At 39.0% G+C, this 13,059-nt stretch overlaps 1 protein-coding gene across 2 annotated transcripts; it reads left to right on the top strand.

The window, feature by feature from the left end:
- Nucleotides 1-585: 585 nt before the first annotated feature.
- On the top strand, nt 586-12,818 carry LOC137487683 (uncharacterized). Of its 2 annotated transcripts, none has more exons than XM_073923508.1 (6): nt 586-962; nt 1,053-1,397; nt 9,187-9,267; nt 9,359-9,433; nt 10,509-10,559; nt 10,637-12,818. In XM_073923508.1, the coding sequence occupies exons 1-6, from the start codon at nt 908-910 to the stop codon at nt 10,648-10,650; spliced, it is 621 nt and encodes a 206-aa protein (XP_073779609.1). In that variant the 5' UTR covers nt 586-907; the 3' UTR covers nt 10,651-12,818. The 2 variants fall into 2 exon arrangements, with proteins under 2 accessions (XP_073779609.1, XP_073779610.1); XM_073923509.1 differs by having other exon boundaries at nt 641-962; nt 9,187-9,222; nt 10,637-11,725.
- The last annotated feature ends 241 nt before the right edge of the window (nt 12,819-13,059 follow it).

Below are 13,059 nucleotides of genomic sequence, written 5' to 3' on the forward strand. Positions count from 1 at the left end.
GCTGCGAGTTTGTTGATTAGCTGTTAGTTGGCTCTACTGCGAATGTGTCCATAAATATAGCTTCATTTTTGTGACTCTACAAAAATAAACACAGTAAATAAAAATACTCAGAATAAATGTTGACGCTAATTAAACACAATGAACAAAAAATGAACTAAGTATCTCATCATAATGGCTGTTCATTCTGCCCTGATAAATCAAAGACTAAGCCAAAGGATAGTGTCTGAGTGATCTCATCATAACCTACAGTCAAAAATGTTATGGTTCATTATATACTGGAGATCAAAATGAATATCAATAAAAATGTATTTATAGTATTTGATGTATTCTTAATAAATATTCTATAAATCATGTAGACATTCTTGGGATAGTTCATTAATGATGCAAAACCACAATTATGATTCATCATTACGCATATGGTTTGGCTCAGCCTGGACCTAGTGGTCTGCACACCAGTAGCTAAAAATATCTCAGATAAACAGCATAGGAAATGTGTCTAGCTTCAAATGTCTTTTTTGAGTTACTGCAGCTGGCTACTCTCGCTTACATTTCAGGCAAGGCACATCTCAAACAAGCCTAATTTCAAATGCGCTTGGAGGAAACTCTGTGGTTAGTTGTTTTCAAAGCTGTCACGTGTTTTGCATGGTTCTTAAGAAACACTTCAGAAAGGCTGTTTTTATGGGAGGAAGATTCGGTTTATGACATTAATGTTAATAGATCAACATCAACCACATTTGGACTATGATTAGCCCTTATACACACATCCTGTTGACATCAGTACAGGGCATCAGTAAATGTCAGAAAAAAAGACAACAGAAAACCCTTAGTTTGAATGTGTCTTGTGGGTAATGTCCGTTTTCTGTACTGTAGTTCATAGTTATTGAGACTGACATCTCGCTTGACAAATATGGCATATTTTTCAAATCTATGGATATTTTTTAGTGCTCTGGTGTCTTCAAATGGTAAGTTTTGGTTAGAAATGAGTCTTCATTCTTCATATTTAACATATTGAACAATCATATTGAATAACATTTTGATGCTCTTGTGTATAGCTCTGGGCCGCTGGAGTGAAAGATGTACAGATGTGAGCATTGACACCTCTCTGAAATCTCAAGTCTTTCTCCCGTGTCACTTTAATACAAGTTTAAATGACACAGTGACATGGAGACACCTAAACAATGGAGACACTCTTGTAAAGATCATAGCTGATGGCAGAATCTACTTTGATAATCCCAGAGAAGGACGTGTGAGTGTTTTACCCAATGTGTTTGAGGAAGGAAACTTCTCCATCTTCATCCATGATCTGGAGTCTTCAGACGTCGGTGTGTACTTTTGTGAGTGGAACAGTGAATGCTGGAGAGTGAGGATCACAGAATCACACCATCATCCATCTCAAGGTATTGTGCTTGAGCACATTACAACCCCACAATATCTACCGTGATCACACGCATACGAGTAGGATCAAAAGATTTTGTTACCTTTTAAAATCCTCGATGAACCTATTGAGAGTTTGTAATGAAATATTAAACAATTTGTCCATAGAGTAAAAAGTATACAAAATTTGTAGTTGAAGAAATATAATTCCCCCCATTGCTCAAAAATGGAAATTATTGTTATTGCAACTACTGCTCTGCACTTTGCGCTGCTGAGAGCTTTCTTTTTTTGACTGACCAGCTCACTATTCTTATTTGCCAATACATACAGTTGAAGTCAGAATTATTAGACCCCCTGAATTGTTAGCCCTCCTGTTTATTTTCCCCCCAATATGTTTAACAGAGAGAAGTTTTTTTTAACATATTTCTAAACTTAATAGTTTTAATAACTCATTTCTAATAACTGATTTATTTTATCTTTGCCATGATGACAGTAAATAATATTTGACTAGATATTTTTCAAGATACTTCTGTACAGCTTAAAGGGACATTTAAAGGCTTAGTTACCTTTAGGCAGGTTAGTTTAATTAGGCAAGTTATTGTATAATGATGGTTTGTTCTGTAGACTATCTTAAAAATATATATAGCTTAACGGGGCTAATAATTTTGTCCTTAAAATGGTGTTAAAAAATTAAAAACTGCTTTTATTCTAGCCGAAATAAAACAAATAAGACTTTCTCCAGAAGACAAAAATATTATCAGACATGCTGTGAAAATTTGCTTGCTCTGTTAAACATCATTTGGAAAATATTTTAAAAAGATTTTATAAAATTCAAAGGGGAGTTTAACGTTTGCTATTCATTAGACATTTGGTTTTAATCTAATTAGGCTAACTCTTTGCGCCTGTTATATTTTGAGCCCAAACTATGTCAGATAGACAAAACGATACCCTTTATGTTACTCAAGTCTTAATTTCTCAGAAAAATATATAAATAAATAAATTACCCTCATGAATTTACTGTGTGAAATTATACAAAATGTTCAAAACAAGTTCTTTTGGAATTAGCATTTTAATTAATTTATTTTATGATAATTTTAAATAACTTTTAATATAGGCTATAAAATAATATAAATGAGAACACCATTTGAGATGAAGGTATCAAATAACTATAAAATACATCCCTATCATAACAGATATTGCATATATATTGTAGATAGTCAATTCATTAATTGCAGTTTAAGTTAGTGAAAATAAAATTGTCAAAAGCACAACTAAAATTAAGACAATGTTGTCATAGTATAGAAAACACAAATAAAAAAGAAAGTAGGGATTTTCAAATTTACTTTGACTTATAGTTACACCCACAAATGCCAGTTAAACTGTACCGTACCAAAAGGAAGCCCTACAGTTTGTTAACAGTGTCCAGAAATGCCGTCGACTTCTCGGGGCTACCAGAAACAAGTCCGTAAGCCAGGGTCTGTCATGGTATAGGTGTTGTAAATGAGGGCGATGCCAACCCTCTTGTGCACCACCAGAGGGAACCATCGCCAGAATTCTGATTCGACTTACGGACTCAAAATCCCATAAGCCCTGCTACCTGGCACTGATTACGGTCCAGGTGCAACTCATCAGCTCTCGTGTATATATACCACACTCACGCTCCGGTTCGTTGCGAAGTCTTGATTTGCCTGGCTGTCATTTCTGAGCGTTCCATACTCCTTGCTTCGGACTGATCTGTGTTTCTGACCCTGTGCTTGTTCTACGATTACGAAAGACATCTGCCTGCCCCTGATCTCCAGCCTGTTATTCTGACCAGTAAGATATCTGCCTGCCTTTGAACTTTTGCCTGTCCCACGTTCTGTCTCCTGGATTGCCCCTTTGTGTTTGTTTATATGTGTGCTCTTAATAAAGCTTGCAAATGGATTCAATGCCTTCTGACTCATCACAACAGAAGACTTCGCCACTACAGAATCCAGCAGCTTTAGCACAAGTCTCGACTGAACTTTCCGCTCAAGCCACTCAGTTAGCCACCCATCATCAACAACTCACCCATCTAACTTCTCTCACGGAGGAACTGGTGAGAGCTATGCAGCAACTCCGTCATCCGAATCCTGCAGTTACCCCGCCTGCTACCATGACAGCTTCTCAACCAACGCATGTCTCCAATGCTCCGGCTACCGTAAGTCCCCGATTAGCTTTTCCTGAAAAGTTTGATGGGTCACCTTCTCGCTGCAAAGGCTTCTTATTGCAATGCAAACTATTTGTTAACCAACAACCTGCATTATATCCCACTGATTCTAGTCGGGTGGCTTTTGTATGCAACCTGTTAACGGGGAAAGCGCTGGAATGGGCTACAGCGATATGGAAGGAGGAGGAATGTAACTATCCCACATTTGAAACCTTTCTCAAGCAATTTCGGGAAGTGTTCGAGCACCCAGCAGATGGGAGAAGCCCCGGTGAGCAGTTACTTTCTCTTACACAGGGGCGTAACACAGCTGCAGAATACGCCCTGTCATTTCGCACTCTCGCCGCTCAAACTAACTGGGTTGAGGATACACTGAAGACACTATTCAGACGGGGTCTGAATACCAATCTACAATCTGAATTGGCTTGCCGTGACGAAGGAAAGAAATTGAACGAACTCATTGAACTTACCATCCGTCTTGATCATCTGATTTGCAGCCGTAGAAATCCTTGCACACAGCTCCATGTTTCAAGTGACACGCCCCCTGATGAACCCATGCAACTGGGTTTCACCCGTCTCACCCATGAAGAAAGAATGCATCGATTGCAAAATCATCTATGCCTGTACTGCGGTCAATCAGGGCACAGGAAATCCACCTGCAGCGTACGACCTCAGACACCAGTTCAATCGGTGAGTCCTTCCCATGTTCCTGCACTTTTCAGTGTACTGATTCCTGTGATTATTAAATTTGATAAAAGAATGATTAATACTACGGCTCTTGTCGACTCTGGATCTGCCGGAAACTTTATATCTAAGAAATTTGCTCTATGTCACGAACTATCTCTCAGCTCATATGATTCCTGTCTTGCAGTGGAAGCACTAGACGGTCGTCCTGTGGGTGAAGGACGCATCCGTATGATTACGAATAAGCTACAGTTACAAGTTGGTGTTCTACACATTGAAGAAATGCAATTCTATATTATTGATTCAGTTAATCATCCACTGGTGTTGGGACTGCCCTGGTTAAGGCGACATGATCCTCATATCTCCTGGAGGGACGGACAGATATTGCAGTGGAGTGAGTCATGCATGAAACAGTGCATCCAGCCCATTCACAAAATTCCATTACGAACCACCAATATGTTACCTGAACTCGTTGATGAACTAATCCCCATTGAGTACCATGACTTACATGAAGCTTTTAGCAAACAAAAAGCTACTCAACTTCCCCCACATCGACCAAGTGATTGTGCTATTGAGTTAATTCCAGGTTCAAGTCCTCCAACGGGTCGAATATTCCCTCTGTCACAACCTGAGCACAAGGCAATGTCTGAATATATCGACGAGGAATTGGCCAAGGGTTTCATCCGACCTTCTACATCTCCTGCTTCAGCTGGATTCTTCTTTGTAAAGAAGAAAGATGGCAGTTTACGTCCCTGTATTGATTACCGAGGGCTCAATGAAATCACCGTAAAATTCCGCTATCCATTACCCCTCGTACCTCCTGCCCTGGAACAATTAAGAAAGGCTAGATATTATACCAAGCTTGATCTTCGCAGTGCATATAACCTTGTCAGAATCCGTGCTGGTGACGAGTGGAAGACCGCGTTTTCCACCACTAGGGGGCACTATGAGTACACGGTAATGCCCTTCGGCCTGTCAAACTGTCCATCCGTGTTCCAATCTTTTATGAACGATGTCTTTCGGGATATGCTGGATCGCTGGGTCATCATTTACATCGACGACATCCTCATATATTCAAACACGATGAAGGAACATGTTGAACATGTACGTATGGTGTTGCAACGCATGATTCAACATCGTCTGTACGCCAAATTAGAGAAGTGTGAATTTCACCAGACACAGATCGCCTTTTTGGGATACGTCATCAGTGCAGAAGGGATTACCATGGATGATACGAAGGTACAGGCAGTTCAACGATGGCCGTTACCCCAGAATCTCAAGGAGTTGCAGCGATTTCTAGGTTTTGCCAACTTCTATAGACGGTTTATCAGAGGCTTTAGTTCAATAGCCGCACCATTAACAGCCATGACCAAACGAAATTCCCACAAACTATCCTGGTCCTCTGAAGCACGCCAAGCATTTAGCGATCTGAAGACTCAATTCACCACAGCTCCTATTCTCCGTCATCCCAACCCAGACCTACCTTTCATTGTGGAAGTGGATGCATCCAACACAGGAGTCGGTGCTGTGTTATCTCAACGTCAGGGTCAACCATCCAAAATGTATCCATGTGCCTTCTTCTCCCGTAAATTGACCAGCGCAGAACGAAACTATGATGTGGGAAATCGCAAATTACTGGCAATGAAATTAGCCCTGGAGGAATGGAGACACTGGCTGGAGGGGGCTAGTCAGCAATTCACCATATTAACTGACTACAAGAATCTGGAATATCTTCGCTCAGCCAAACGTCTAAATCCCAGACAAGCTCGTTGGGCTTTGTTCTTCACCAGATTCGACTTCATTGTCACCTATAGACCAGGGAGTAAAAATAGTAAGGCAGATGCACTATCCAGGCTATCAGAGGATAAAACCCCAATTAGTGATGAAACCATTATTCCTACGAACTTACTAGTGGCTCCAGTACAGTGGGACATACTTACCGAGATCCAAGAGGCCAACCGAGAAAACAACCCTCCAGTAGACTGTCCGAATCACCTGATTTTTGTACCCAATAACATACGTACCAGATTACTGACCCATATTCATGACACTCCCAGTTCGGGGCATCCAGGCATCACTGCAACTTTGGAGTTAGTCAAAGCCCGTTTCTGGTGGCCGTCCCTCACGAAGGATGTAATTAATTATGTTCAGAAATGTAAAATTTGCCAAAGCACGAAGGCATCTCACCAAACCCCTGCTGGCCTGTTACAACCGCTACCGGTTCCGCAACGGCCCTGGTCCCATATAGCGGTGGACTTCATTACGGATCTCCCTGTTTCCTAGAACAACACAGTCATTCTCACGGTGGTTGATCGTTTCTCCAAGGCTTGTCGCCTAATACCGTTGCCCAAATTGCCCTCTGCCTTTGAAACCGCAGAAGCCCTGTGCAATTATGTATTTCGAATGTTTGGCTTACCTGATGATATCGTCTCAGACAGGGGATCCCAATTCACTTCCCGGGTATGGTCCGCTCTCTGTAAAAATCTAAATATTAATGTTAGTCTCACCTCAGGGTACCATCCTCAATCCAACGGCCAAACTGAGCGTATGAATCAAGAAGTCATTCGATTTCTACGTTCCTACTGTCATCAGCAACAGCACGACTGGAGTCGCTATCTGATGTGGGCAGAATATGCACAAAATTCATTAATAAAGCCAGCCACGGGTATTACGCCATTCAAATGTATTCTTGGCTACCAACCACCCCTGTTTCCATGGTCCGGAGAACCCACTGAGTTACCTGCTGTCACGGATTGGCTGCAGCGGAGTGAGGATGTCTGGAACCAGGCTCACAGACATCTCATGAGGGCAGTCAGGAGGAGAGAGATTCAGGCGAACCGTCACCGACGCCAGGGACCCACGTATCAACCGGGGCAGTGGGTGTGGTTGTCGACACGAGACCTTCGTCTGAGATTGCCCTGCCGCAAACTCAGTCCCAGGTATGTAGGGCCATTCAAAATTGTACGCCAGATTACTCCAGTGTCTTTTCGCTTAGCCTTGCCTAATCATTATCGTATTTCTCCTACTTTCCACATGTCATTACTCAAACCCGCTGGTGGTCCACGAGAGGAGGCGGTTGAGGAGGAATCGGAAACCAGGACCCCTCCACCTGTCATGATCGAGGGCGAGGAAGCTTACCTCGTTCGAGAAGTGCTGGACTCTCGACGTCGGGGTGGCGCCCTCCAATATCTGGTGGACTGGGAAGGGTACGGTCCAGAGGAACGGTCCTGGGTGAATGCTAGAGATATTCTAGACCCAACTCTCACGGAAGAGTTTCATCAAAGGTTCCCAGAGAAACCAGCCCCCCGACAGCGCGGTAGACCCCGGCGTCAGGTGCCTTCTCGCTTCAGGAGCCGCTCGCAGGAGGGGGGTTCTGTTGTAAATGAGGGCGATGCCAACCCTCTTGTGCACCACCAGAGGGAACCATCGCCAGAATTCTGATTCGACTCACGGACTCAAAATCCCATAAGCCCTGCTACCTGGCACTGATTACGGTCCAGGTGCAACTCATCAGCTCTCGTGTATATATACCACACTCACGCTCCGGTTCGTTGCGAAGTCTTGATTTGCCTGGCTGTCATTTCTGAGCGTTCCATACTCCTTGCTTCGGACTGATCTGTGTTTCTGACCCTGTGCTTGTTCTACGATTACGAAAGACATCTGCCTGCCCCTGATCTCCAGCCTGTTATTCTGACCAGTAAGATATCTGCCTGCCTTTGAACTTTTGCCTGTCCCACGTTCTGTCTCCTGGATTGCCCCTTTGTGTTTGTTTATATGTGTGCTCTTAATAAAGCTTGCAAATGGATTCAATGCCTTCTGACTCATCACAACAATAGGATTGTGTCAAGAAACGCATGGGGAACACATTAAATAATGTTTGTTGTAATGTCTGCAATGAAATACAAGTCAAGGTAAATTTAGAAATAGAAATCACTACTTTTATTTGTTATTGAAACTATCCCATTTTTTCTGATTTGGGGTTGTAGAAATGACACCACATATGTTGAAGGAAAAGGAGGATTATAGTATATAGTGGCTGTACAAATCACAAAATATGTTATTTGTATGATGTATATGGTAAAAAAAAACTTCTCTTCTGTAAAATTTATCAAATAATTTTTAACTGTAAAGTTCTGGCATGTAAATTTTTTTTTTTAATTGTTATCAATCTATAAGTTGAATCAGTGTGCAGTCATTACAGCTGTTTTATATGCTTTTTTATGTTGTATATTGAAGTCAGAATTATTAGTCCCCCTTAAATGTTTTTTTTCTGTTTAAATTATTTCCCAAATGATGTTTAACAGAGCAAGGAAATTTTCCCAGTGTGTCTGATAATATTTTTTCTTCTGAAGAAAGTCTTATTTGATTTATTTTGGCTAGAATAAAAGCAGTTTTTAATTTTTAAAAAAACATTTTTAAGGTCAAAATTATTAGCCCCTTTAAGCTATATATTTTTCGATAGTCTACAGACAAACCATCATTATACAATAACTTGCCTAAAAACCCTAACCAGCCTAATTAACCTAATTACTCTAGTTAAGCCTTTAAATGTCCCTTTAAGCTGTATAGAAGTGTCTTGACAAATATCTAGTAAAATATTATTTACTGTCATCATGGCAAAGATAAAATAAATCAGTTATTAAAAATGAGTTACTAAAACTATCATGTTTAGAAATGTGTTGAAAAAAATCTTTACTCCGTTAAAAAGAAACTGGGTAAAAAAAAATAAACAGGGGCTAATAATTCAGGGGGCTAATAATTCTGACTTCAACTGTATGCTTGTATACAGACAGATATTCAAAGTTAATTACATTAACACTGCTTGTAAAGATGCAGATTTTAAATGCACTTAAAATATATTTCAAAATTAAATTAGGCAGCATTTACATGTGCTGTGTAATATATTCAATTCAATTGACAATTTTTATTAATTTCTGTCACAGAGGCTGATCGTAACTCCTGGCTGTTCTTTTTTGCTGGTAGTGGACTTTTTGTCATTCTATTCCTTGTATTTAGTCGCACTGGTGAGCACTGCTGTTCATTCATTATCTAAAGGTAAATACTATGAACCATATTTTAACTGACTCTTTTTTTTTTGTTGTTTCTAAATTTAAGGCTTACAAAACCGCTTGCTGTCTTGTACAAGCAATGCATGTAAATATAAATCTGAGAGTGAAGAACACAATCAAGGTAAGCTCAGTAAAAAATAAATAAAGAGAAAGCATTTAAGTTGCCATCTACCACATTGTCACGGCTTTAAGCCATCACTCAATAACTCCAAATATTAAATTTGGTCCAGCAAAGGAATGGTCACTGTAAAAGACTTGTACATGAATGGTAAATTTGCTACATTCCTTCTTCAGCTGAAACAAAAAATAGATCTTTAAGCATGAAATTTTTTAGATATCTGCAGCTTAGAAAATATGTTTGTACATCTATCTCCCACTTTAACTTATTAGCAGATGAACATGATGTACATAAATTACTTTCTGCCTCTCCTGATGCCTCTAATTTCATTTCCCGTTTTATAGATGTTTTTAATGATTAGTTTGACATATCTACCTTGTATTTGAAAGGGAGAAAGATTTAGGCATTCAAATTACCAATGAGGACTAAGAATTGTCTATCAAGGTCATAAATACATGTTTTATTAACTCTTTCATTATTCTGGGTTAAGCTTAAACTCTACCCCACCATTTTCTCTAAATGTAACAAATGTGAATCTTAGGGAAGGCTCCTCAGGACATCTTTTTTACTTGTGCCCAAAACTTTTTGAGTTTTGGAGTGAAATTTTCAGCTTCTACTCTAACCCTTATTCTTGTGAGCTCACCCCTGATCCAGCAATCGCTGTTTTTTGATTGGTCTGACTCGCTTCGTGGGTTCAGTCATCAAATTAAAAAAAGCTTTCCAATATGAAATGGTGATAGCGACGAAAATTATTCTTTGCTTTTGGAAAAAGGCATCAAAACCACTTTTTTTAAATACTGGCTTTCTGAATTTTATAGCACTTTACATTTGGAGAGACTAAGACACAATCTATCTGTTAACATTGCCAGCTTCAAAGCCACCTGGAAACCCTTTTTTAAATTATCTGTCAAAGGACAAGGATAACAGTTTAAAGGTATAATCCTGTCATCAGCTGCAAAATCACCATATTGCCTGTGCCCTCTGAACTAGATATATATGTGTTTTTTTGTCTGTGCTGTCTTTTTTGTCTTTACAATTGTTGTTATATAGCATACTAATGTATTTTGTTTTATATCAGCATGCAAAAGTCCAGATCCAAATGACCCTACCACATCTACTGTGACCTATGGTAAGACACAACTTCTGTTCTTCAAAACCTTATTTCTGTTATAAGCTGTGAATAACTTATTTTAAAAAATGTTGCAGTCATCCAGGCATAATGCTGAAAAGAAGAGCGGCTGACAGTGGGAATTAAAAAAACAGAAGGATTCACTTTTACAGATTATAAATGTCTAGTTTTGTAAAAGCTTAAATTGCATATCTTTACTTAACCATTTGTCTTCAATTTTCAAATGTTTTTTCTTTAATAATTCATTAATTTCTCTTGTTAAATGGTAAAACATTCTGAGACAGGGTTCCCATGTTTTTAATGAACAGCAGACTTTTAAGGACTTTTTAATGCACCATTCATTTGATATCAAGCACCTTTGTAATGCATACCCCTGAATGTGTAGCACCATGAAAATCTATACTGTACTTAACATTTCAGATACACTTGATATTGGCATTAAACATTTTGACCCTTTTAGCGACATGGTGGCTTTGTGGTTAGCATTGTCGCCTCACAGCAAGAAGGTTGCTGGTTCGATTCCCGGCTGGGTTTCCTCCAGGTGCTCCATTTTCCCCCACAGTCCAAAAAATATACATTTTTTTACTTGTTCAAACTACTTATTTAAAATGAGCAGAAACAACACAATTCTTGAGATTTCATTGGGACAACTTAATTTTTAAAATTCAATTCACATAATTTTGTTAAAAGTGTTAAGTTAACTTAATCAGTATGTGTTGGACAACATGAATGAATTATGTGGAATTTTTACAGTGAAAGACATGCACTATAGGTGAAATGAATCAACTAAATTGGCCGTAGTGTATGTGTCACAACCTGTCTTCTTTTGTGTGTGTGTGTGTGTGTGTGTGTGTGTGTGTGTGTGTGTGTGTGTGTGTGTGTGTGTGTGTGTGTGTGTGTGTGTGTGTGTGTGTGTGTGTGTGTTTGTCATGTGACCTCCACCATGCGCTCCTTTGTTAGTTCCAGCCATGTCATTACGTTCTTCACCTTCACCTGTGTTCATCCCCTGTGTGTAATCATTGTCATCATGTTTCTGTGTATTTATACCCCTTAGTTTCATTTAATCCTGGTCCGGTATTCTCTCTGAGTTGATGTGTGTTTTCACCCCATGGTTATCCTGTGTTCATCCATGTAAGTGTATTGATAATAAATATACGTGTTTTGATAATCCTGCGATCCTGTGCCTTCCTGTAGTAAACCCAGGTATGACACTGCATGTGAGAGTAAATGGATAAATCTCCGTAGGCTACTGGGTTGCAGCTGGAAAGACATCTGCTGTGTAAAACATATGCTGGATAAGTTCATTCCACTGTGGCGACCCCAGATGAATAAAGGGACTAAGCTGAAGAAGAATTAATTAATTAATTAAATGTTGCTCATTGTAAAAAGTCATGTTTAAAGACCTTAAAATGTGTTGAATTCAATACTGTGATATTCAAATGCAGTTTCTGATATTTAAATTCTGACATTTAAGTACTTTTCAAGAGGTGTGGGAACCCTGCTGAGAACTGAATTTATTTGCCACCATATTTAAATTTATATGTGCATATATCTCATTTCTATTGTACAATAATTGTTGCACCTTTTTTCTTTTTAATATTTGCAATTATTTGCTTAGTAATGTAGACATCATTTAAAACCACTTTAAACTCTGTGGACGTCATCGACTTTCGCTTTCAGATTTAAAGGGCTAGCGTTGCACCATGCAGACCCCTGTAAGTGGTTTCGTTTGAAAGTGTAGAATCTATATTTTATGCACATATGCAGCACTTTGGTTTTTATTCTACTGTACAAAAGTTATTTACACTTAAATACAGTATTTTGGAAACCCGAGCTAGGTATATTACATTGGTTCATTTTCATATTTTTTCATATGACACATGTACAAGTTATAGCTCAAATGAAAGCTCTTGCCAGTGCTCATACAGTTCTAGCATTCTTTTTACTGAATTATATTCACATATCAAACAGTTGTTGAATGAATTGTGGTGTTTCTATGTCGCAGAAATGTTAACAATACATTCATAATCAATAAGCAGCCCCAGATAGCACAGACAGCTGTCGTCTCTTACCTTATGCTGTGCGCTTCAGGGCCATTCTCCATTGTTTTTGAGGTAATTTAAGTAATCCTTTTATACGTTTGATGTGGTCCAAAATTATGTTTGATCAAACAAACGAGAAGTGAAATATGAAAACAATGATCGATCCCTGTGGCTTGTATAACACCTCTCATCAGTTGGAATACAATAACTTTTGCATAGATTATGGTAGAGACATTTTTCTTTTTTCCTATGATTACAGACATGTGCAGGAACCACCAAAATTAATTACAGCATGCTAGACCACACAGAACCTAAAAGGTACACTTTCAAATTTGAGTTTATAAAAAAAAAATACAAAAAGCGACTCTTTTTTTTTTTTTTTTTTTTTTGGTGTTTATTGTAACACAGACAACATATACAGATATTTTAAACACTTTTAATGGTGTTCAGGGGCAGAC

This window comes from Danio rerio, chromosome 15 (genome assembly GCF_049306965.1).
Source record: "Danio rerio strain Tuebingen ecotype United States chromosome 15, GRCz12tu, whole genome shotgun sequence".
Classification (NCBI taxonomy): domain Eukaryota; kingdom Metazoa; phylum Chordata; class Actinopteri; order Cypriniformes; family Danionidae; genus Danio; species Danio rerio.

Excerpts from the sequence above, each read along its gene's own strand:
- LOC137487683 (XM_073923508.1), top strand. The coding sequence starts at position 908 with ATGGCATATTTTTCAAATCTATGGATATTTTTTAGTGCTCTGGTGTCT. Across the intron at positions 1,398-9,186 it reads ACACCATCATCCATCTCAAG|AGGCTGATCGTAACTCCTGG; the intron begins GTATTGTGCTTG and ends TTTCTGTCACAG. Across the intron at positions 9,268-9,358 it reads CCTTGTATTTAGTCGCACTG|GCTTACAAAACCGCTTGCTG; the intron begins GTGAGCACTGCT and ends TCTAAATTTAAG.